The sequence below is a fragment of the Nerophis lumbriciformis genome, linkage group LG17 (assembly GCF_033978685.3).
Source record: "Nerophis lumbriciformis linkage group LG17, RoL_Nlum_v2.1, whole genome shotgun sequence".
Lineage (NCBI taxonomy): Eukaryota > Metazoa > Chordata > Actinopteri > Syngnathiformes > Syngnathidae > Nerophis > Nerophis lumbriciformis.
In genome coordinates this window covers 1888564-1915000 of record NC_084564.2, presented here as the reverse complement: position 1 = coordinate 1915000, position 26437 = coordinate 1888564, and the positions used below count along the sequence as shown (strand labels likewise).

At 44.4% G+C, this 26437-nt stretch overlaps 1 protein-coding gene across 3 annotated transcripts in view; it reads left to right on the top strand.

Annotated features, from left to right (window-relative positions):
* The first annotated feature begins 10449 nt into the window (after positions 1-10449).
* The window catches only part of prx (periaxin), a 69696-nt gene continuing 53708 nt past the window's right edge, over positions 10450-26437 (top strand). The window contains exon 1 of one of the 3 annotated variants that reach the window (XM_061972193.1): positions 10450-10963. In XM_061972193.1, the coding sequence (XP_061828177.1) occupies positions 10960-10963 (4 nt within the window). In that variant the 5' untranslated portion in view covers positions 10450-10959. Of the gene's footprint in view, positions 11018-15058; positions 15440-26437 lie in introns of those variants that run through there. The other 2 variants (XM_061972192.1, XM_061972194.1) reach the window with 2 other exon arrangements.

Here is a 26437-nt window from a genome sequence, read left to right as displayed (position 1 = left end):
CACGAATATCACATTCGACAAAGGATACTGCTTGGCACTCAGCATCAAGGGTTGGAATTGGGGGTTAAATCACCAAAAATGATCCCCGGGCGCGGCCACCGCTGCTGCTCACTGCTCCCCTCACCTCCCAGGGGGTGATCAAGGGTGATGGGTCAAATGCAGAGAATAATGTGTGTGTGTTAGAGATGCGCGGATAGGCAATTATTTCATCCGCAACCGCATCAGAAAGTCGTCAACCATCCGCCATCCACCCGATGTAACATTTGATCAGAACCGCCATCCGCCCGCACCCGCCCGTTGTTATATATCTAATATAGACGATGCAAGGCATTAGTGAGGTTATTGTTATGTATGGACTAAAGGGGAGGTGACGGCTCAGACACCAGGGGGCAGTATATACAATTATTTATTATATATAATAAATATATATAATAATAAACAATACAACTAAACTATAGAAATGGAGTGTGTGACAAAACCCTAGAGTGAGTGGTGTTAGACTATGTGTGTAGTTAGCTGTTGTGTATTACCGTTCTGTTGGATGAGGGAGCAGACAAGTCCAAAGAGGGCAAGGCAAAAGGGGTCCAAGAGGCAGGCAGATGATCCGGGGCGAGAGTGAGGCGTCAGAATCCAGGGGCGAGAGAAAGGTCTAGGAACGAAGGAGGCAGTCAGAGTCCAGAGGGAGATCCAGGCGAAAGTGAGACGCACAGCTCACTTTACAGGCGACGGAGGGTACTGCGGGAACACGGGAGAAGACAAGGGACAAATCAAGGCACGGAGAGGAAACATGAATCGAGCATAAAGCTTGTTGCTTACGGTACACCATGAGAAAACTAAGTTCCCCCCCGATCCTTGGGTCCACTGGTCCTTTATTGAGCTTGCCCTCATCAGACCCAGGAGTGTAGATTGCCGGTGAGTGATTGCAGCTGGTGGCTGCTGCAGGGCGGGGACGCACCCGTGGGCGTGTCCCGAGGTGCGCACAGACGGATGAGCGGCGTTGGCAGGAGCCTGAGCCGTAACAGTTATAAAGCTTTTGCCTGTTAAAGAAAGGAGACTGATCCAATGCAGCACAGACATTCGCGTGCCACGCTGTCACGGCCCAGACGCACACCAGTGCGCAATCATATGGGAGCCGCGCTGAGCGCACCTCCAAGCGCGTCTCGCTGCCGGCGACGGCCGGGTATGGGCCCGACGCTCCAGCGCCATCCATTTTCAGGGCTAGTTGATTCGGCAGGTGGGTTGTTACACACTCCTTAGCGGGTTCCGACTTCCATGGCCACCGTCCTGCTGCTGTCTATATCAACCAGGGTGAGCCCCACCCCTTTCGTGAGCGCACTGCGCGCGGAGTGACCCCTGTTACGCGCCCCCGGCAACAGGGGTGGCGGGCAGGTAAGCTGCGCGGGCGGAGCGCGCGGAGTGACCCCTGTTACGAGCCCCCGGGCTCTAGTGTGTGTGTGTGTGTGTGTGTGTGTGTGTGTGTGTGAGTGTGACTATCATTGGTACTTTAACTTGTACTTTTATAAGTTACCACCAGGGGGCGCTCCTGTTGCTTAAAAAATCCACTAATTAATTTAAAGAAGTGAAGGTGTTCGAGAGATGCAAGAACCCGATTGGCTGAAACACAAGGAAATGGGCGTGGCTAAAGGGTGGCCATATGCAACAATAACATGACGTCAAGGTAAGAAACTAAAAGCAGAAAACTACAATTATTACAAAAGGTACATTTTTTTATATTTTAATACACCTATTGTATTGGCTCGCATTAGAGTATGTCGCTAATATTGATATAACATACATTATTAGGCTTTGAAATACAACTCAGGTTAGATTCTGCTATTGCTGTTAGAAAATGAAAGTTGTATATAAATTGGACAACATGTCCCCCCCTCCAGTGTAATTATGTAGTAAGGAATGCAGTAGAGCCCAACCCACGGTGAGTCTATTTCTGTCTGCTGGCCACTGAACTAAAGCCTTCAAACATAAACTACATTTAAAAAAAGAATATTTAAGTACACATCACTCCCACTAAAAGGCTAATCATGCTAAAGCATGACCCAGAGAACATTCCTGCTACAAAGACAATTATAACCAGTTTCATAAGTTGTCCAATCAGACGGGAAATAGGTTTTTAAAGCTATTTTTTAATTATTTGTATATTTTTTCAGATATATACCCACAAGTGACCTTTTTTGACTTCATGCTAATTCGTTGTTAGTGCTAGCTAGCACAGCATTATTGGTGTTCCTCTGCTACATGCTAACGTTAGCGCATATTTTGTTGCATCTCTGTTATTGAAAGTAGCACCATCAAGTATCAATCAATCAATGTTTATTTATATAGCCCCTAAATCACAAGTGTCTCAAAGGGCTGCACAAGCCACAACGACATCCTCGGTACAAAGCCCACATAAGGGCAAGGAAAAACTCACCCCAGTGGGACGTCGATGTGAATGACATGAGAAACCTTGGAGAGGACCGCATATGTGGGTAACCCCCCCCCCTCTAGGGGAGACCGAAAGCAATGGATGTCGAGTGGGTCTGACATAATATTGTGAGAGTCCAGTCCATAGTGGATCCAACATAATAGTAAGAGTCCAGTCCATAGTGGATCTAACATAATAGTAAGAGTCCAGTCCATAGTGGATCCAACATAATAGTGAGAGTCCAGTCCATAGTGGATCCAACATAATAGTAAGAGTCCAGTCCATAGTGGATCAAACATAATAGTGAGAGTCCAGTCCATAGTGGGTCTAACATAATAGTGAGAGTCCAGTCCATAGTGGATCCAACATAATAGTAAGAGTCCAGTCCATAGTGGATCTAACATAATAGTGAGAGTCCAGTCCATAGTGGATCTAACATAATAGTGAGAGTCCAGTCCATAGTGGATCCAACATAATAGTGAGAGTCCAGTCCATAGTGGCTCTAACATAATAGTGAGAGTCCAGTCCATAGTGGATCTAACATAATAGTGAAAGTCCAGTCCATAGTGGATCTAACATAATAGTAAGAGTCCAGTCCATAGTGGATCCAACATAATAGAGTCCAGTCCATAGTGGATCTAACATAATAGTGAGAGTCCAGTCCATAGTGGATCTAACATAATAGTGAGAGTCCAGTCCATAGTGGATCTAACATAATAGTGAGAGTCCAGTCCATAGTGGATCTAACATAATAGTGAGAGTCCAGTCCATAGTGGATCTAACATAATAGTGAGAGTCCAGTCCATAGTGGATCTAACATAATAGTAAGAGTCCAGTCCATAGTGGATCTAACATAATAGTGAGAGTCCAGTCCATAGTGAATCTAACATAATAGTGAGAGTCCAGTCCATAGTGGATCTAACATAATAGTGAGAGTCCAGTCCATAGTGGATCTAACATAATAGTAAGAGTCCAGTCCATAGTGGATCTAACATAATAGCGAGAGTCCAGTCCATAGTGGATCTAACATAATAGCGAGAGTGCAGTCCATAGTGGATCTAACATAATAGTGAGAGTCCAGTCCATAGTGGGTCTAACATAATAGTAAGAGTCCAGTCCATAGTGGATCTAACATAATAGTGAGAGTCCAGTCCATAGTGGATCTAGCATAGTGAGAGTCCAGTCCATAGTGGATCCAACATAATAGTAAGAGTCCAGTCCATAGTGGATCTAACATAATAGTGAGAGTCCAGTCCATAGTGGATCTAACATAATAGTGAGAGTCCAGTCCATAGTGGATCTAACATAATAGCGAGAGTCCAGTCCATAGTGGATCTAACATAATAGCGAGAGTCCAGTCCATAGTGGATCTAACATAATAGCGAGAGTGCAGTCCATAGTGGATCTAACATAATAGTGAGAGTCCAGTCCATAGTGGATCTAACATAATAGTGAGAGTCCAGTCCATAGTGGATCTAACATAATAGTAAGAGTCCAGTCCATAGTGGATCCAACATAATAGTAAGAGTCCAGTCCATAGTGGATCTAACATAATAGTAAGAGTCCAGTCCATAGTGGATCCAACATAATAGTAAGAGTCCAGTCCATAGTGGATCTAACATAATAGTGAGAGTCCAGTCCATAGTGGATCTAACATAATAGTAAGAGTCCAGTCCATAGTGGATCTAACATAATAGTGAAAGTCCAGTCCATAGTGGATCTAACATAATAGTAAGAGTCCAGTCCATAGTGGATCTAACATAATAGTAAGAGTCCAGTCCATAGTGGATCTAACATAATAGTAAGAGTCCAGTCCATAGTGGATCTAACATAATAGTGAGAGTCCAGTCCATAGTGGATCTAACATAATAGCGAGAGTGCAGTCCATAGTGGATCTAACATAATAGTGAGAGTCCAGTCCATAGTGGGTCTAACATAATAGTGAGAGTCCAGTCCATAGTGGATCCAACATAATAGTAAGAGTCCAGTCCATAGTGGATCCAACATAATAGTGAAAGTCCAGTCCATAGTGGATCTAACATAATAGTAAGAGTCCAGTCCATAGTGGATCTAACATAATAGTGAGAGTCCAGTCCATAGTGGATCTAACATAATAGCGAGAGTCCAGTCCATAGTGGATCTAACATAATAGCGAGAGTGCAGTCCATAGTGGATCTAACATAATAGTGAGAGTCCAGTCCATATTGGGTCTAACATAATAGTAAGAGTCCAGTCCATAGTGGGGCCAGCAGGAAACCATCCCGAGCGGAGACGGGTCAGCAGCGCAGAGATGTTCCCAGCCGATGCACAGGCGAGCGGTCCACCCCGGGTCCCGACTCTGGACAGCCAGCACTTCATCCATGGCCACCGGACCTGTGCCCCCCCCTCCACAAGGAACAGGGGAGCAGAGGAGAAAAGAAAAGAAACGGCAGATCAACTGGTCTAACAGGGGGGTCTATTTAAAGGCTAGAGTATACAAATGAGTTTTAAGATGGGACTTAAATGCTTCTACTGAGGTAGCATCTCTAATTGTTACCGGGAGGGCATTCCATAGTACTGGAGCCCCAATAGAAAACGCTCTATAGCCCGCAGACTTTTTTTGGGCTCTGGGAATCACTAATAAGCCGGAGTTCTTTGAAGGCAGATTTCTTGCCGGGACATATGGTACAATGCAATCGACAAGATAGGACAGAGCTAGACCGTGTAGTATTTTATACGTAAGTAGTAAAACCTTAAAGTCGCATCTTAAGTGCACAGGAAGCCAGTACAGGTGAGCCAGTATAGGTATATATATATGTATATAAAGGTATATACAGTATAGGCGTAATATGATCAAACTTTCTTGTTCTTGTCAAAAGTCTAGCAGCCGCATTTTGTACCAATTGTAGTCTTTTAATGCTAGACATAGGGAGACCTGAAAATAATACGTTACAGTAGTCGAGACGAGACGTAACGAACGCATCATATCACTACACAAAACTGAAGATTTGGTGTACCGCTTGGTGTAAATTTGGCTTCAGTTATCTCTGGAAGAAGTTCAGTTCATTTATTTATTTCATTCATTAAACAAACAAAGGATTGAAATAAAACTCAATCAATCAACATAACATTAAAGTCAAATATGAATGAAAAAGAGCTGAAAGAAGCTAAAAACATACAATATCTGCCCCATATTTTCACTCATACAACAATTAACTTTCAATGTTGGTGACTACAAAGCCCATTCATCCATCCATCCATCCATCATCAACCTTATGCAGAGAAGCCCAGACTTCCCTCTTCCCAGCATGTTCGTCCAGCTCCTGCCGGGGGATCCCGAGGTGTTCCCAGGCCAGCCGGGAGACATAGTCTTCCCAATGTGTCCTGGGTCTAACCTGTGGCCCCCAACCAGTCAGACGCGCCCTAAACACTTCCCTAGGGAGGCGTTCGGGTGGCATCCTGACCAGATGCCCGAACCACCTCATCTGACTCCTCTTGATGTCACCCGGCGGAGGAAACTCATTTCGGCCGCTTATACTCGTGAGCTTGTCCTTTCGGTCATAACCCAATGACCATAGGTGAGGATGGTAACATAGATCGACCGGTAAATTGAGAGCTTTGCCTTCCGGCTCAGCTCCTTCTTCACTACAACGGATCGATACACCGTCCGCATTACTGAAGATCCGATCCGCCTGTCGATCTCACAATCCACTCTTCCCTCACTAGTGATCTTGCCCCACATGGGGCAAGATCTCCTTCCCAACCCGGAGATGGCACTCCACCCTTTTCCGGGCGAGAACCATGGACTCGGACTTGGAGGTGCTGATTCTCATCACAGTCGCTTGACACTGCTGCGAACCGAGTGAGAGCTGAAGATCCTGGCCAGATGAAGCCATCAGGACCACATCATCTGCAAAAAGACAGAGACCTAATCCTGCAGCAACCAAACCGGATACCCTCAACGCCCTGACTGCCTAGAAATTCTGTCCATAAAAGTTATGAACAGAATGGGTGACAAAGGGCAGTCTTACTGCCGGCAATACGGACCAAGCTCTGACACTGATCGTACAGGGAGCGGACTGCCACAATCAGACAGTCCGATACCCCATACTCTCTGAGCACTCCCCACAGGACTTCCCGAGGGACACGGTCCAATGCCTTCTCCATGTCCACAAAGCACATGTAGACTGGTTAGGCAAACTCCCATGCACCCTCAAAGACCCTGCCGAGAACATAGAGCTGGTCCACAGTTCCACGACCAGGACGAAAACCACACTGTTCTTCCTGAATCTGAAGTTCCACTATCCGGCGTAGCCTCCTCTCCAGTACACCTGAATAGACCTTACCAGGTATGACTACAAAGCCGTATTATCATTTTACAACAATTAAACCAATAATGAAGAAATTATTCTACTCAGTCTTATCTTTTCATCATGATTTTTGCATTTTTTGAATACAGAAATATATTTACCGTATTTTTCGGAGTATAAGTCGCACCGGAGTATAAGTCGCACCTGCCGAAAATGCATAATAAAAAAAGACAAAAACATATAAGTCGCACTATGGAAAAAAAAATGCGACTTATTGTCAGGCTTGGACGAAGGAAGGGACTCAGATGCAGAGAGGTGATTCCAAATAAAGCTTTTATTTTGAAAAACTCTGTAAGCCTCCAGAGCCGAGTAAATTTAAATACTATGAAATACAAAAAATAGCTAATCGACAAAATGTTCCAAAAGGGAAAAACCGAAAATCACTCCAAAAAGGAGGAAATACAAAAATAAGGACAATATAATTAGCACCGTATCTGTTATCAAAAAACTTTAACAAAAAACGCTATAAAGACTATAAAACTTAACTACCGGTACTCTAATCAATGTAAACAAAAAATCACTCAAAAAACTTTGAGGAAAAAATCTTTAAGGAAAAATTATAACTCACCACTGCGGTAGAAAAAGGTAGAATAACAAAAGTCGCTCTGAGGGAGGAAAAAAGTTAATTCAAGATTACAGCGTGGGATATTCTGGAAGCAAGGACGTAGACGTGGGACAAGGCATGGACATGAACATGAACATGAAACGCAAGACAGGCACGAAAGCTCGAGACAATCTGGCACAGAACAAGGGGAGGCATGGGCTTATAAAGAACATGAGGGTAATGGGAAACAGGTGGAAACAATCAAGGGTCAGGAATGGCGTCAGGCTGGTGACACAAGAAGAAGGACCCGTGGTCTGAAACAAGAGGAGTTGCTTTTCAAAATAAAACATGTAAATCACAAGACAGAAAAAAACCAAGACAAGACTTCCCTCACCGCGGTGTGACACTTATAGTCCGAAAAATACGGTACATTGTTTTATTCCACTGTCAAATGTGTTCCATAAAATAACTCCTCTGATTGAAATACTTATTTCCATTGCCACTGTTCTAAAACTAGATTTATTAAAGATCTCAGTTCCTTTCACATTATAATTACTTTCTCTTTTTTTGTTTTGAATGTTGTTTGGTAGAATTGTTGCATGTGCTTTGTACATGGTATTTTAGGATATTATACTCTGCCGGTTCATGAAACAGTTTGAATTTTGGGTTTGTGGGTTCCCTGTATGCATTTTCAGTAATGATTCTTACGGCTCTTTTCTGCAGAAGGAAGATTGAATTTAAGTATGTTTTACAGGCACTAACCCACACTTCGATACAGTTTGTTAGATATGGAACAACCAGTGAGTTATACAAAATATACACTGCTTCACTTTGTGTGAAATAGCAATAGTTTTAGATACTTTAGTTTGTGTATAATGTATACTGTATGTGATTGTTATGACAAATGTTCATCAATAATAACACCCAAAAACGTGATCTCTTGTGTTCTTTGAGTCTCAACTCCTTCGACATATGAAGCAGCCACACTTTTCTTACTACTGCAGAAAAATCACGAAATGTCGTTTTACTAGTATTCAAGGATAGTCTATTAATATCAAACCATCTTTTAATTTTGATGAATTAATTTTCAACCACCTCTAACACGTCTGTAATATTTTGTTGTGAATAAAATAAGGTTGTGTTGTCCGAATATAAAATATATTCAAGCAGTTTGGAAACCATGGTAATATCATTGACGTACATCAATCAATCAATGTTTATTTATATAGCCCTAAATCACAAGTGTCTCAAAGGGCTGCACAAGCCACAACGACATCCTCGGTACAGAGCCCACATGAGAAACAGTATTGGTCCTCCATCCATCCATCCATCCATCCATCTTCTTCTGCTTATCCGAGGTCGGGTCGCGGGGGCAGCAACCTAAGCAGGGAAGCCCAGACTTCCCTCTCCCCAGCCACTTCGTCCAGCTCTTCCTGTGGAACCCCGAGGCGTTCCCAGGCCAGCCGGGAGACATAGTCTTCCCAACGTGTCCTGGGTCTTCCCCGCGGCCTCCTACCGGTCGGACGTGCCCTAAACACCTCCCTAGGGAGGCGTTCGGCTGGCATCCTGACCAGATGCCCGAACCACCTCATCTGGCTCTTCTCGATGTGGAGGAGCAGCGGCTTTACTTTGAGCTCCCCCCGGATGACAGAGCTTCTCACCCTATCTCTAAGGGAGAGCCCCGCCACCCGGCGGAGGAAACTCATTTCGGCCGCTTGTACCCGTGATCTTGTCCTTTTGGTCATAACCCAAAGCTCATGACCATAGGTGAGGATGGGAACGTAGATCGACCGGTAAATTGAGAGCTTTGCCTTCCGGCTCAGCTCCTTCTTCACCACAACGGGTCGATACAGCGTCCGCATTACTGAAGACGCCGCACCGATCCGCCTGTCGATCTCACGATCCACTCTTCCCTCACTCGTGAACAAGACTCCGAGGTACTTGAACTTCTCCACTTGGGGCAAAATCTCCTCCCCAACGCGGAGATGGCACTCCACCCTTTTCCGGGCGAGAACCATGGACTCGGACTTGGAGGTGCTGATTCTCATCCCAGTCGCTTCACACTCAGCTGCGAACCGATCCAGTGAGAGCTGAAGATCCTGGCCAGATGAAGCCATCAGGACCACATCATCTGCAAAAAGCAGAGACCTAATCCTGCAGCCACCAAACCGGATCCCCTCAACGCCTTGACTGCGCCTAGAAATTTTGTCCATAAAAGTTATGAACATAATCGGTGACAAAGTGCAGCCTTGGCGGAGTCCAACCCTCACTGGAAAAGTGTCCGACTTACTGCCGGCAATGCGGACCAAGCTCTGGCACCGAGCATACAGGGAGCGGACCGCCACAATCAGACAGCGGACAGGTACCGACAGGCCAAGCGGTGTGCGGCTTCAGCGGTCGCAGAGGCAAAAACTCGGACATGGGAGGAGTTCGGGGAAGCCATGGAAAACGACTTCCGGACGGCTTCGAAGCAATTCTGGACCACCATCCGCCGCCTCGGGAAGGGGAAGCAGTGCACTATCAACACCGTGTATGGCGGGGATGGTGTTCTGCTGACCTCGACTGCGGATGTTGTGGATCGGTGGAGGGAATACTTCGAAGACCTCCTCAATCCCACCAACACGTCTTCCTATGAAGAAGCAGTGCCTGGGGAGTCTGTGGTGGGCTCTCCTATTTCTGGGGCTGAGGTAGCTGAGGTAGTTAAAAAGCTCCTCGGTGGCAAGGCCCCAGGGGTAGATGAGATCCGCCCGGAGTTCCTTAAGGCTCTGGATGCTGTGGGGCTGTCTTGGTTGACAAGACTCTGCAGCATCGCGTGGACATCGGGGGCGGTACCTCTGGATTGGCAGACCGGGGTGGTGGTTCCTCTCTTTAAGAAGGGGAACCGGAGGGTGTGCTCTAACTATCGTGGGATCACACTCCTCAGCCTTCCCGGTAAGGTCTATTCAGGTGTACTGGAGAGGAGGCTACGCCGGATAGTCGAACCTCGGATTCAGGAGGAACAGTGTGGTTTTCGTCCTGGTCGTGGAACTGTGGACCAGCTCTATACTCTCGGCAGGGTCCTTGAGGGTGCATGGGAGTTTGCCCAACCAGTCTACATGTGTTTTGTGGACTTGGAGAAGGCATTCGACAGTTTCAGGTTCAGTACTTTTTGTGGACAGGTTTTGGGCAATGACAAGAAGACAATGTGGTCATTAAAAAGATGTTCTGATGCCGCAATAATTAGGCTTCGTTGTCCAGTGTTGGGGTCCAACATCCAGCCCCTCTAAGCCCACCAACAAGGCCGACTAAAGCCTCCAGCGCCAACAACAATGGAGTTTTGCAGAGACACGCGGCAAACTGCTGACTGTCCTCCACAGCTAATGCACGTCCATTCTGTCCTGACACCCCCCACCCACTCCACACACACACACACACACTGATGATGTGAGAATGCAAAGTTCACTGTTCAGATTTTTTTTACCCTCTCTGCCCTTCTCCCATCTTTCTGCTCCCCTCCATCCGTCCTCTGAGCTTGGTCTTTCAGTCGGTGTGAGCCACACTGAGAGCGTCGCATCAAGCCCACCTTCGGGATCGCGTCCGCCCACCCCGAGGCTCGAGTGCAGGCAGCTGTGTTGGTGCGCCCCAGCGGCGTCCTCCTGCGGACCATGTGTGAGTGTCTCCGTGGAATATTCAGAGTCACCTGGACACCTTCCTCTGATGCAGGTCAGGATCGGTTCATTAGGACATGTACCAAATTACTGGGAAAGACGTCGTGTTGGACCGTTGACTAGAATCAGTTCATTAGGACATGTAACCAAAGTACTGGGAAAGACGTCATGTTGGGTATGGTTAAATAGAGTCAGTTCAGTAGGACATGTAACCAAAGTACTGGGAAAGACTGTTGGGTATGGTTAAATAGAGTCAGTTCAGTAGGACATGTACCAAAGTACTGGGAAAGACGTCATCTTGGGTATGGTTGAATAGAGTCAGTTCAGTAGGACATGTACCAAAGTACTGGGAAAGACGTCATGTTGGGTTTGGTTAAATAGAGTCAGTTCAGTAGGACATGTACCAAAGTACTGGGAAAGACGTCATGTCGGGTATGGTTAAATAGAGTCAGTTCAGTAGGACATGTAACCAAAGTACTGGGAAAGAAGTCATGTTGGGTATGGTTAAATAGAGTCAGTTCAGTAGGACATGTAACCAAAGTACTGGGAAAGACGTCATGTTGGGTATGGTTAAATAGAGTCAGTTCAGTAGGACATGTAACCAAAGTACTGAGAAATAAGTCATGTTGGGTATGGTTAAATAGAGTCAGTTCAGTAGGATATGTACCAAAGTATTGGGAAAGACGTCATGTTGGGTATGGTTAAATAGAGTCAGTTCAGTAGGACATGTAACCAAAGTACTGGGAAAGACGTCATGTTGGGTATGGTTAAATAGAGTCAGTTCAGTAGGACATGTACCAAAGTACTGAGAAATAAGTCATGTTGGGTATGGTTAAATAGAGTCAGTTCAGTAGGACATGTAACCAAAGTACTGAGAAATAAGTCATGTTGGGTATGGTTAAATAGAGTCAGTTCAGTAGGATATGTACCAAAGTATTGGGAAAGACGTCATGTTGGGTATGGTTAAATAGAGTCAGTTCAGTAGGACATGTAACCAAAGTACTGGGAAAGACGTCATGTTGGGTATGGTTAAATAGAGTCAGTTCAGTAGGACATGTACCAAAGTACTGGGAAAGAAGTCATGTTGGGTATGGTTAAATAGAGTCAGTTCAGTAGGACATGTACCAAAGTACTGAGAAAGACGTCATGTCAGGTATGGTTGAATACAGTCAGTTCAATAGGACATGTAACCAAAGTACTGGGAAAGACGTCATGTTGGGTATGGTTAAATAGAGTCAGTTCAGTAGGACATGTACCAAAGTACTGGGAAAGAAGTCATGTTGGGTATGGTTAAATAGAGTCAGTTCAGTAGGACATGTAACCAAAGTACTGAGAAATAAGTCATGTTGGGTATGGTTAAATAGAGTCAGTTCAGTAGGATATGTACCAAAGTATTGGGAAAGACGTCATGTTGGGTATGGTTAAATAGAGTCAGTTCAGTAGGACATGTAACCAAAGTACTGGGAAAGACGTCATGTTGGGTATGGTTAAATAGAGTCAGTTCAGTAGGACATGTACCAAAGTACTGGGAAAGAAGTCATGTTGGGTATGGTTAAATAGAGTCAGTTCAGTAGGACATGTACCAAAGTACTGGGAAAGACGTCATGTCAGGTATGGTTGAATACAGTCAGTTCAATAGGACATGTAACCAAAGTACTGGGAAAGACGTCATGTTGGGTATGGTTAAATAGAGTCAGTTCAGTAGGACATGTACCAAAGTACTGGGAAAGAAGTCATGTTGGGTATGGTTAAATAGAGTCAGTTCAGTAGGACATGTACCAAAGTACTGGGAAAGACGTCATCTTGGGTATGGTTGAATAGAGTCAGTTCAGTAGGACATGTACCAAAGTACTGGGAAAGACGTCATGTTGGGTTTGGTTAAATAGAGTCAGTTCAGTAGGACATGTACCAAAGTACTGGGAAAGACGTCATGTCGGGTATGGTTAAATAGAGTCAGTTCAGTAGGACATGTAACCAAAGTACTGGGAAAGACGTCGTGTTGGGTATGGTTAAATAGAGTCAGTTCAGTAGGACATGTACCAAAGTACTGGGAAAGACGTCATGTTGGGTATGGTTGAATAAAGTCAGTTCAGTAGGACATGTAACCAAAGTGCTGGGAAAGACGTCATGTTGGGTATGGTTAAATAGAGTCAGTTCAGTAGGACATGTACCAAAGTACTGGGAAAGACGTCATGTCGGGTATGGTTAAATAGAGTCAGTTCAGTAGGACATGTAACCAAAGTACTGGGAAAGAAGTCATGTTGGGTATGGTTAAATAGAGTCAGTTCAGTAGGACATGTACCAAAGTACTGGGAAAGACGTCATGTTGGGTATGGTTAAATAGAGTCAGTTCAGTAGGATATGTAACCAAAGTACTGGGAAAGACGTCATGTTGGGTATGGTTAAATAGAGTCAGTTCAGTAGGACATGTAACCAAAGTACTGGGAAAGAAGTCATGTTGGGTATGGTTAAATAGAGTCAGTTCAGTAGGACATGTACCAAAGTACTGGGAAAGACGTCATGTTGGGTATGGTTAAATAGAGTCAGTTCAGTAGGACATGTAACCAAAGTACTGGGAAAGATGTCATGTTGGGTATGGTTAAAAAGAGTCAGTTCAGTAGAACATGTAACCAAAGTACTGGGAAAGACGACACGTTGGACCATTAATTAACATTAATTAATTTAGAATTTCATGGCTGAAACACGTGCCAAAGTAGTTGGGAAAGGGCATGTCCACCACTGTGTTACATGGCCTTTCCTTTTAACAACACTCAGTAAACGTTTGGGAACTGAGGAGACACATTTTTGAAGCTTCTCAGGTGGAATTCTTTCCCATTCTTGCTTGATGTACAGCTTAAGTTGTTCAACAGTCTAGTACCCGCACTCTTTTACTATGAAGCCACGTTGATATAACACGTGGCTTGGCATTGTCTTGCTGAAATATGCAGATGATGTGGTCCTGATGGCTTCATCTGGCCAGGATCTTCAGCTCTCACTGGATCGGTTCGCAGCCGAGTGTGAAGCGACTGGGATGAGAATCAGCACCTCCAAGTCCGAGTCCATGGTTCTCGCCCGGAAAAGGGTGGAGTGCCATCTCCGGGTTGGGGAGGAGATCTTGCCCCAAGTGGAGGAGTTCAAGTACCTCGGAGTCTTGTTCACGAGTGAGGGAAGAGTGGATCGTGAGATCGACAGGCGGATCGGTGTGGCGTCTTCAGTAATGCGGACGCTGTATCGATCCGTTGTGGTGAAGAATTTACCGGTCGATTTACGTTCCCATCCTCACCTATGGTCATGAGCTTTGGGTTATGACCGAAAGGACAAGATCACGGGTACAAGCGGCCGAAATGAGCTTCCTCCGCCGGGTGGCGGGTCTCTCCCTTAGAGATAGGGTGAGAAGCTCTGTCATCCGGGAGGAGCTCAAAGTAAAGCCACTGCTCCTCCACATGGAGAGGAGCCAGATGAGGTGGTTCGGGCATCTGGTCAGGATGCCACCCGAACGCCTCCCTAGGGAGGTGTTTAGGGCACGTCCGACCAGTAGGAGGCCGCGGGGAAGACCCAGGACACGTTGGGAAGACTATGTCTCCCGGCTGGCCTGGGAACGCCTCGGAGTCCCACAGGAAGAGCTGGACGAAGTGGCTGGGGAGAGGGAAGTCTGGGCTTCCCTGCTTAGGCTGCTGCCCCCGCGACCGGACCTCGGATAAGCGGAAGAAGATGGATGGATGGATGGAATTCTAGGAATGTTGTCTTTAGGGTTAGTCAACCCTCACAAAGCTTGAATTCTAAATGTTTGTGTGCTGATTCTGTTTGTGGTTTGGAGTGCACAGTTGAGAAGACGCTTTTTGTTTACCATGAAGGATGAACGCAAACTCACACATGCACACACACACTTTAATGGTAGACACACACACAGCAGCTGGTGCAGCATAGTGAGAGGAAGTTTCACCCTTTCTTCAAATCCTGCTCGTTCTATTTTTAGCTGTTTGGTTTAAAAATAATCTATAAACAACATCGCCTGCTGGTAGCGTCACACCACACACCTCATTTTCTCTTCACGTTCCTAAAATTCCATTTTTACAACAAACTCGTAATGTGTATGAGTCTAATTCACTTGTTTTGTTGTCCATCTCTGTTGACTTGACGACGGTCAGTCCTCTCAGCGCCCTCACAGACTCTCCACTATATTCCAAACCTTGTTATCTCCTTCTCCCCCTTCCGTTATCAGTCACAAAGCCCCGCCTTTTGCTGCCCTAATGTGGGGGCATCTCCCTGCTCGACGGCCAATCAGGATGTTTGACCCGTCCCTCCTGGAGATGCCGTGGTCCCAGACCGGGCCTGAGGCTTCAGTAAGGGAGTAACGGGCTGGGACGAAAGTTATAGACGGAGAGGGGGGGGAGATTTTAGGAATACCAGCAAGGAAGAAGGAGTGACCGCAGTTTAGGATAAAGGCTGAGATTGAAGCTCTGCAGCTGGGCAGAAGGTAGGATGGTTCAGCAGCTTGCAGTAAAGTTTGTGGAAAGTTGCTTAGACTGCATGAAGGAGTGGACATGGCTGAACAATGGCACGCTGTTAGCATCCACACAGAGTAGTTTGTGTTACCAGGACCATAAGAGTATTTTGTAACAAGACCTGGCCCAAGCATTACCCAAAAAGCACATTTTGTGGCATTCCAGAATCCCTTTAAAAATGAGTGACGCACAGCTGTCACTTGGTTAGTGTGTGTGTTGACGTTACACAGCAGTGACAGCTGCACTGCCATAGTCATTGGATCTCCGTGCCCCCCTGCGGCACCGAGCCCGACCCCCACATACCTATGAAGCCTGGTATGTTGGGCACAACCATGACAGTCTGTGTGACAACACAGAGGGCTACACAAATGTGTCTTCTTCTTCCTTCGACCAGTCTCAATGTGACTACTTTTCTGTGGGATGCTACTCTCTAAGGTTCTCCAAGAAACCTAAGTAGAGACCCTGGAGTCCAGAATGTCACTCTGTATTGAACAGATTGACGCCTACTGTTCTGTTGTGTGGCTTGTTAACACTGTATACTAAAAGGATCGGGAGGCCTAACTTCTCCCTGGACTATTATTCCTAATTTGTATATTGCTAAGAACCAGCGTCCACCATACTTGCCAACCCTCCCGGATTTTCCGGGAGACTCCCGAAATTCAGCGCCTCTCCCGAAAACCTCCCGGGACAAATTTTCTCCCGAAAATCTCCCGAGATTCAGGCGGAGCTGGAGGCCACGCCCCCTCCAGCTCCATGCGGACCTGAGTGACGTCAGGTGCGCAACACCACGTAAATCGTTGGCCAACCAAAAAGAAACCCCAGTACGCTATAGCCAACATTCACCAGGAGATGGCAACAGACAAACATAGATCACTATTACATTCCTCAACCTTTTAGAAATGTATAGAAGTTACTCAAAATAAATAAACAACCCAACCAAAAATTGCAGCAGCTCAATTAAAAAACTGTACTCAAGCCACATTCTTTTCTTTTTTTTTTTTAGTACTGAACTCTTAACCCTCATTTGTAAAAAAAAATAACATGCTTATTATACAAACAGTATTTGTACACCTTTAACACAGATTTTTATACTGTCTTCAGAGATTCAGTTTTTTTGGTGGTACTCGAAACCTTTCTGGGTACCTGCGAAAGGGTGTTCAGCATGGTTGGAAAAATAGTGACAGAGAATAGAACAAGGATGGACAATTCAACCCTTAACTCAACAATGAGTAGATAAGTGTTATGTGTTTGTATATGTGTAAATAAATGAACACTGAAATTCAAGTATTTCTTTTATTTATATATATATATATATATATATATATATATATATATATATATATATCCATCCATCCATCCATCTTCTTCCGCTTATCCGAGGTCGGGTCGCGGGGGCAGCAGCTTAAGCAGGGAAGCCCAGACTTCCCTATCCCCAGCCACTTCGTCCAGCTCCTCCCGGGGGATCCCGAGGCGTTCCCAGGCCAGCCGGGAGAGATAGTCTTCCCAGCGTGTCCTGGGTCTTCCCCGTGGCCTCCTACCGGTCGGACGTGCCCGAAACACCTTCCTAGGGAGGCGTTCGGGTGGCATCCTGACCAGATGCCCGAACCACCTCATCTGGCTCCTCTCGATGTGGAGGAGCAGCGGCTTTACTTTGAGCTCCCCCCGGATGACAGAGCTTCTCACCCTATCTCTAAGGGAGAGCCCCGCCACTCGGCGGAGGAAACTCATTTCGGCCGCTTGTACCCGTGATCTTGTCCTTTCGGTCATGACCCAAAGCTCATGACCATAGGTGAGGATGGGAACGTAGGTCGACCGGTAAATCGAGAGCTTTGCCTTCCGGCTCAGCTCCTTCTTCACTACAACGGATCGATACAGTGTCCGCATTACTGAAGACGCCGCACCGATCCGCCTGTCGATCTCACGATCCACTCTTCCCCCACTCGTGAACAAGACTCCGAGGTACTTGAACTCCTCCACTTGGGGCAAGATCTCCTCCCCAACCCGGAGATGGCACTCCACCCTTTTCCGGGAGAGAACCATGGACTCGGACTTGGAGGTGCTGATTCCCATCCCAGTCGCTTCACACTCGGCTGCGAACCGATCCAGTGAGAGCTGAAGATCTTGGCCGGAGGAAGCCATCAGGACCACATCATCTGCAAATAGCAGAGACCTAATCCTGCAGCCACCAAACCAGATACCCTCAACGCCCTGACTGCGCCTAGAAATTCTGTCCATAAAGGTTATGAACAGAATGGGTGACAAAGGGCAGCCTTGGCGGAGTTCAACCCTCACTGGAAACGTGTTCGACTTACTGCCGGCCATGCGGACCAAGCTCTGACACTGATATATATATATATATATATATATATAGCTAGAATTCACTTAAAGTCAAGTATTTCTCCCCGCCCCCAACCACGCCCCCGCCCCACCCCGACCACGCCCCCCACCCCACCCCCCACCTCCCGAAATCGGAGGTCTCAAGGTTGGCAAGTATGGCGTCCACTGCATTGGGCATTTGATTTTTGTCTATTTATTTTGTCATTGTTACAACATTCTGAAAAAAAATAGCCAGGAGCGCAAAAAAACTAATCAAAGATCATCTATATGACGGACTACTCCGGACATGGCGTGCAGGTAAAAACATGATTTATTCTTAACAAAATCAAAGGAGTACAAAACAGAGAGCAAGCCGACAGAATAACGTGCCTGATCGCACTCGAAGCTAAACTAAAACTTAACATAAACTATGGATGAGAAAAACTTACTAACAGTAGCAGGAACAAACAAAAACTTACTTGTCAAGGCATGGAACGAGCAGAAAGAACAGAAGCATTGCATGAAACAAACAATGATGCCAGGCCGACTGACTGGCAAAAGCAGGCTTAAATAATGCCTCTGATTAGTGCTCGGTTAGCAGGTGAGCGGCCGAACACGAAACAGAGACAGGTGAACATAATTAGCAACCATGGCAACCAAAACAAAGTCAGGGAGGTGCACACACAGGAACTAAGGAGCCCAAAACTAACAGAACATAACTACACAAAACATGATCTAAACCACAGATCATGACAGGGAATTGTTAGAAAAATTGGCAAGGGATTCCAAGGAATTGATACACTAGGAACCCGTTCTAAACAAGATCCGGTTCTCGATTCCTATCCCTGTTTACTATACTGTACAATGTATGCTAATACACATTGACAATACACTGGAGCAGATCTGTCAGGACGTGGCTCAAGTGTAGGTCCTGTTGTGTTGAAGGTAGCACTGGTTGAGAGGTTCTGGTTCTACGTAGGGTCACCAGACGAGATTTTGCTACCAGTGTCAGCGTCGGCATACATTCGTCCACTGTGCTGTGACTTTGGTTTTTGTTTAAGACCCGTCTTCCCACATGCTGTGACTGTCCTTTGGCCATCCATGTCTATGCACATCTTCATTGTTGCTATCAAATCTGCATTGGTACGGCAACACCACGTGGACAAAATACTCAGGAAGGGGACAATGTTGTAAAATACAGGTAAAAGCCAGTAAATTAGAATATTTTGAAAAACTTGATTTATTTCAGTAATTGCATTCAAAATGTGTAACTTGTACATTATATTTATTCATTGCACACAGACTGATGCATTCAAATGTTTATTTCATTTAATTTTGATGATTTGAAGTGGCAACAAATGAAAATCCAAAATTCCGTGTGTCACAAAATTAAAATATTACTTAAGGCTAATACAAAAAAGGGATTTTTAGAAATGTTGGCCAACTGAAAAGTATGAAAATGAAAAATATGAGCATGTACAATACTCAATACTTGGTTGGAGCTCCTTTTGCCTCAATTACTGCGTTAATGCGGCGTGGCATGGAGTCGATGAGTTTCTGGCACTGCTCAGGTGTTATGAGAGCCCAGGTTGCTCTGATAGTGGCCTTCAACTCTTCTGCATTTTTGGGTCTGGCATTCTGCATCTTCCTTTTCACAATACCCCACAGATTTTCTATGGGGCTAAGGTCAGGGGAGTTGGCGGGCCAATTTAGAACAGAAATACCATGGTCCGTAAACCAGGCACGGGTAGATTTTGCGCTGTGTGCAGGCGCCAAGTCCTGTTGGAACTTGAAATCTCCATCTCCATAGAGCAGGTCAGCAGCAGGAAGCATGAAGTGCTCTAAAACTTGCTGGTAGACGGCTGCGTTGACCCTGGATCTCAGGAAACAGAGTGGACCGACACCAGCAGATGACATGGCACCCCAAACCATCACTGATGGTGGAAACTTTACACTAGACTTCAGGCAACGTGGATCCTGTGCCTCTCCTGTCTTCCTCCAGACTCTGGGACCTCGATTTCCAAAGGAAATGCAAAATTTGCATGGTTGGGTGATGGTTTGGGGTGCCATGTCATCTGCTGGTGTCGGTCCACTCTGTTTCCTGAGATCCAGGGTCAACGCAGCCGTCTACCAGCAAGTTTTAGAGCACTTCATGCTTCCTGCTGCTGACCTGCTCTATGGAGATGGAGATTTCAAGTTCCAACAGGACTTGGCGCCTGCACACAGCGCAAAATCTACCCGTGCCTGGTTTACGGACCATGGTATTTCTGTTCTAAATTGGCCCGCCAACTCCCCTGACCTTAGCCCCATAGAAAATCTGTGGGGTATTGTGAAAAGGAAGATGCAGAATGCCAGACCCAAAAACGCAGAAGAGTTGAAGGCCACTATCAGAGCAACCTGGGCTCTCATAACACCTGAGCAGTGCCAGAAACTCATCGACTCCATGCCACGCCGCATTAACGCAGTAATTGAGGCAAAAGGAGCACCAACCAAGTATTGAGTATTGTACATGCTCATATTTTTCATTTTCATACTTTTCAGTTGGCCAACATTTCTAAAAATCCCTTTTTTGTATTAGCCTTAAGTAATATTCTAATTTTGTGACACACGGAATTTTGGATTTTCATTTGTTGCCACTTCAAATCATCAAAATTAAATGAAATAAACATTTGAATGCATCAGTCTGTGTGCAATGAATAAATATAATGTACAAGTTACACCTTTTGAATGCAATTACTGAAATAAATCAAGTTTTTCAAAATATTCTAATTTACTGGCTTTTACCTGTATGTCCTATGTCCGGACGTGTTGGAGGTTCCTGCTGTGGTTAGATTCAGTGTCTTTTGACTACATTGTCAATTCTCTATGTGACCTCATAACACATTTGGACTTCAATTACGGTCTTCTGCCCACTAACTGGATGGAGTAGATCCTCTTACTGCTTCAAACATGCAAGACATCCGAAGCCTCCGGGGAGTCCAGCCGGGGTGACAGAAGCCAAAAAGTGGACGATACTCAAACTCAGTCCGAAACCTCAAGTAATGTTCCAAGTGTCTCATGTCAGGGAAGGCAGCTGTGGACTTCACAGAGATGAACAGAAGTGACATGATGGATAATGATGACCACTTCCTGGCGTCAGGCTTTGGGCGGCGGTGGTGGTGGTGGTGTTTGTTGGTGGGGTTGATTTTGCAGCAGGAAGTACGGTCACGAGTGGATCGGGGGGGTCTGGGAGGTGAGGAAATACTGTTTGACATGTGCTGGAGGGAGAACTTCCCTCAGCATCCACACACCAGCGAGGAAGGAAGACTCATGTAAACACACCGTTATTCAGCATCTGACTTTTTACAGTGAGCTACAAATTTCCTGTTTACATAGACGCACTTCCTGTCCACAGGCGAGGTCACCTGGACGGTCAGAAGACATGTGGGCTTGGACACTTGACTTATTAGGTGGAGGATGCTTTTGTCTGGACCTGTTGTCTTCTTATCGCAACACTGAAACAGGAAGTGTGTGTGCGTACGTACGTGTGTGTGTGTGTGTGTGTGTGTGTGTGTGTGTGTGTGTGTGTGTGTGTGTGTGTGTGTGTGTGTGTGTGCTAGAGATGCGCGGTTTGCGGGCACAACCGCGGAGTCCGCGGTTTATCCGCGGATCGGGCGGATGAAATTTAAAAAAAATAAGATTTTATCCGCGTGTGGGTCGGGTCGGGCGGATCAATTAGATATTTTTTTTTTTTTTTTTTTTTTTGCGGGTGGCAGTTAAACCAATTGGTAAATATATATACATAGTTAAATGTTGTTACCCACATACGAAAAACGAGCAGGCACCTGCAGCATATGCCACAACAGAAGAAAAAAAAAGAAAAGAGATGGACACTTTTACGGAGCGGAGAAGGGACGCCTCGCCGGAGTCCGGGACCGAGGCCCCTTCCCCCGAGAGGGCCCCACCGGGAGCCGTAGCTGAGGCGATCCGCGAGAAGGGCCCGACGCACGTCCAGGGTCACCACCGCGCCCACCGCACCGACACCCCGCCTCGTCCGCCTTCGCCGCGGCCGGCATCACGCGCGGCCGGGGGCTCGTAACAGGGGTCACTCCGCGCGCTCCGCCCGCGCAGCTTACCTGCCCGCCACCCCTGTTGCCGGGGGCGCGTAACAGGGGTCACTCCGCGCGCAGTGCGCTCACGAAAGGGGTGGGGCTCACCCTGGTTTATATAGACAGCAGGACGGTGGCCATGGAAGTCGGAACCCGCTAAGGAGTGTGTAACAACCCACCTGCCGAATCAACTAGCCCTGAAAATGGATGGCGCTGGAGCGTGGGCCCATACCTGGCCGTCGCCGGCAGCGAGACGCGCTTGGAGGTGCGCTCAGCGCGGCTCCCATATGATTGCGCACTGGTGTGCGTCTGGGTCGTGACAGCGTGGCACGCGAAAGACTGTGCTGCATTGGATCAGTCTCCTTTCTTTAACAGGCAAAAGCTTTATAACCTCACCATACCTGCCAACTTTTGAAATCAGAAAAACCTAGTAGCCAGGGTCCAAGGGCCGCAAGCCCCGGTAGGTCCAGGACAAAGTCCTGGTGGAGGGTTCAGGGCTTCGCCCCCCGACGCAAAATGATTATTAGCATTCAGACAGGTTAAAATGTTGCTAAAACCATCACTTTTCTATCAGTCACAGTGACTTTTCAAAACAAAAATATTACAGCAAAAATCATATGGGTTGATTGACATGTTTATTCTGTAAGCTAACTTCAATAGTTTGAAATTATTTTGACAGTTAATGCCAGTTATCCTGTCAACCTTTCACAAGACTTCAATTTGTTCATTGAAAGTATAAACAGTATAAACACTTTTTACAGTAAACAAATGGTAAAACAGTACTAAACAATTCCATTAAAAAAAAAATTGGTGTCATTATTAACTTTCTGTCCAAGCTTGTATAATCTACTGCCTTGTTCAATTGTAAAAAATATTCTGTGCCTAAAATTCACATTTCTATCACAATTATCATACTGTAAACATGGTAAGCTAACTTCATTAAAATTAATAGTCCTGTCAATAGCATGGAATTACAATTCAAATGTAGTTTTTTTGTAAGCCTTTCAAAAGAATTCAAAATATGAAAAATTAATGAAAATTAATTGAAGCCATCAGACACTTGAAAAGTGGCACATCACATCTCTAATGTAATCATTTGAACTTTTCAACAGAAATAGCACTGCAAAAATATTAAGGACATACTTCTGCATTTTGGTAGTTATGCTGTCAACATTTAACAAGATTTCTTCAACTTGGACTTGAAAGCATAAATAGTATAAACACTTTTAACAGTATGTCGTGCTGTGAAATACAGCCGACAGGATTGCGCACCACACAGGAAGCAAGGCCAAAGTGCATGCATGGTGCAGGAGAACAAAGGACTTCTTTCATTTAAGGTTTGTGATAAACCATCAAACTCATTCGTTAAAAGGACTCTATAGTAATATAAAGCGAGTTTTTCTGGACATTATCATGCAAGAAAAGTTTATTTTTGGGACCGCGATCACCGCGTAATGATTTTTAAAGGTTGCATTACAAACATTTAACTGTCCCATGTGATCAGCCAGTGCGATTGGAAATCCATGCTCAATTATTGCCTCCGTAAATAAAACTTCGGCATTTATCACATCCAAAGAATCTGTTTGGGCGACGAAAAACGTTGAAAGTCTTCCACTTGTATCGCTAGCAACGGCATTAGACTTGTGTTTTTTTGTCCCAACGTGGTCTTTTACATCGCTAATTTTTCCGTGTCCGATCGAAAAATCTTGTCTGCACAAGGTGCAATTCGCGTAGTTTTCACCCTTTTTTTTTTTTAATTAATGAAAAACCGTATTTTTTATCACTGCACCCGTAACCCGGAATAGGTTGATGAAAACCGTACGAATTACGGGAAAACCGGAGTAGTTGGCAGGTGCCTCACTAATGCCTTGCATCGTCTATATTAGATATACCGGGCGGATGGCGGGCGGACGCAGTTCTGATCAAACGTTACATCGGGTGGATGGCGGATGGTTGACGACTTTCTGATGCGGTTGCTGATGAAATATTTGCCTATCCGCGCATCTCTAACGTGTGTGTATGTTGTCAGTGGAGTTTGTTGATGATGATTGAGATACATTTTTTTCCTACAAAAATCTTCAGCCCGCTCAACTCTGGTCTAGGTTGTGTTGTGTCTAACGTTGTGTAATTGTGTTTCATGTTGCCTGTTGTCTAACAATTATCTAGTTTTGTCTCATGCTGTGCGGTATTTTTTTTTGCCATGTTGCCTCATGTGCCTCACATTCTGTGTTGTTTGTCCATTTTGTGTGGTGTGTAAGATCATCATTCATTTGGTCTAATGTAAGGCTGCAGCTAACGATTATTTTTCTATCGATTAATCCATAGATTATTTTTTCGATTAATCGGTTAATCTATAGATTATTTTTTTCGATTAATCGGTTAATCTATAGATTATTATTTTTTTCGATTAATCTATAGATTATTTTTCCTTTTACCGATTTTTTTTTTTTAATTTAAAATGAAGATGAAAAAATAAATGTAGGCCAGTTTTTTCAAAAGGCATGGCTTTTATTTACAAATAAAAAAAAAAAGTATGGCCACTCAGTCAACATTGACAACAACATGATAAAATATTCTGTAACAATGTAAACATTTAAAACTTTTAACATTTAACAAAATTAAAAGTAGCTTATTTGCTTTTTAATGGGCAAATATAAAAGTAAATATCCAGTGCAAGTCTTAATATTCTGCAATAGTATAAGCATTTCAAAAGTAAAAGTATTGCTTATTTTGCTTTAAAATGTGCAAAAATAAAGATAAACATCCAATACAAAACAGTGCAAAACGAAAATAATCTGTAACAACAGTGTAAACATTTCAACAAAAGTAAAAGTATTGCTTATTCGCTAAAATGTGCAAAAATAAAGATAAACATCCAATACAAAAAAGTGCAAAACAAAATATTCTGTAACAGTGTAAACATTTCAACAAAAGTAAAAGTATTGCTTATTTGCTAAAATGTGCAAAAATAAAGATAAACATCCAATACAAAAAAGTGCAAAACGAAAATAATCTGTAACAACAGTGTAAACATTTCAACAAAAGTAAAAGTATTGCTTCTTTGCTAAAATGTGCAAAAATAAAGATAAACATCCAGTACAAAAAAGTGCAAAACAAAATATTCTGTAACAGTGTAAACATTTCAACAAAAGTAAAAGTATTGCTTATTTGCTAAAATGTGCAAAAATAAAGATAAACATCCAATACAAAAAAGTGCAAAACGAAAATAATCTGTAACAACAGTGTAAACATTTCAACAAAAGTAAAAGTATTGCTTCTTCGCTAAAATGTGCAAAAATAAAGATAAACATCCAATACAAAAAAGTGCAAAACAAAATATTCTGTAACAACAGTGTAAACATTTCAACAAAAGTAAAAGTATTGCTTCTTCGCTAAAATGTGCAAAAATAAAGATAAACATCCAATACAAAAAAGTGCAAAACAAAATATTCTGTAACAGTGTAAACATTTCAACAAAAGTAAAAGTATTGCTTATTCGCTAAAATGTGCAAAAATAAAGATAAACATCCAATACAAAAAAGTGCAAAACAAAATATTCTGTAACAACAGTGTAAACATTTCAACAAAAGTAAAAGTATTGCTTATTTGCTAAAATGTGCAAAAATAAAGATAAACATCCAAAACAAAAAAGTGCAAAACGAAAATAATCTGTAACTGTAAACATTTCAACAAAAGTAAAAGTATTGCTTCTTTGCTAAAATGTGCAAAAATAAAGCTAAACATCCAATACAAAAAAGTGTACAGTGTAAACATTTCAACAAAAGTAAAAGTATTGCTTATTTTGCTTAATAACACAACAATGATAGTATGATTAAAGTGAAAGTTAATTGTTGGTTTGTACATAGTATATGTAACTGTTAATGTTGTAAAAGGTATTTGCACAACTAATTAACGTTAGCGTTTGTGACACGTCTTGTGCCGTGGGGTTCTTTCAGGACCGACAGACTGAACGCCAGACGGCTTTGCCAGGTTTACAATCTTTTAATTTTACACAAAGTCTTTTCTCTTCCAACTCTTTTCTCTTTCTTTCCTCGCTTTTCAGCTCCTCTTCCTCGCTCGCTCGTCGTCCTCTGTCTCTGTCTCTCCTCCTCTCTCGCTCCACGTCAGCTTCACTCTGGCTCCTTCCAGTCTCTCTTCCCTCTCTCTCTGCTGCTCCCCTTTTCTTCGGCGAGAGGAGATTGGATGATCATGCCCAGGTGCACGATTGCGGCGTCGCTCCCGGTGCGCCCCACCTCACCGCTCGCTCGCCGGCCCCGCCTCTCCACAGCGTTAAAGAGGAGCACGTCTTTGTAAACACTGAACAGGCACGCCAAACGCTCCTCTCAGAGCGAAACGGTGCTTTAGTTTATGTATTTACAACGCAGATACAAATGACACATTCATGTTTTTGTGTAATGATGACAACGTATACTCACGCGGACGATTGACTAGTTGATGGTGATGGCAAGAACGCTGTCGGGTGTTTTCTTTTCAAATGTTCCTTCATAGCCGTTGTGCTGCTATGATAGGCCATTTCCGCTCGACACAGTGTGCATACAACAACAT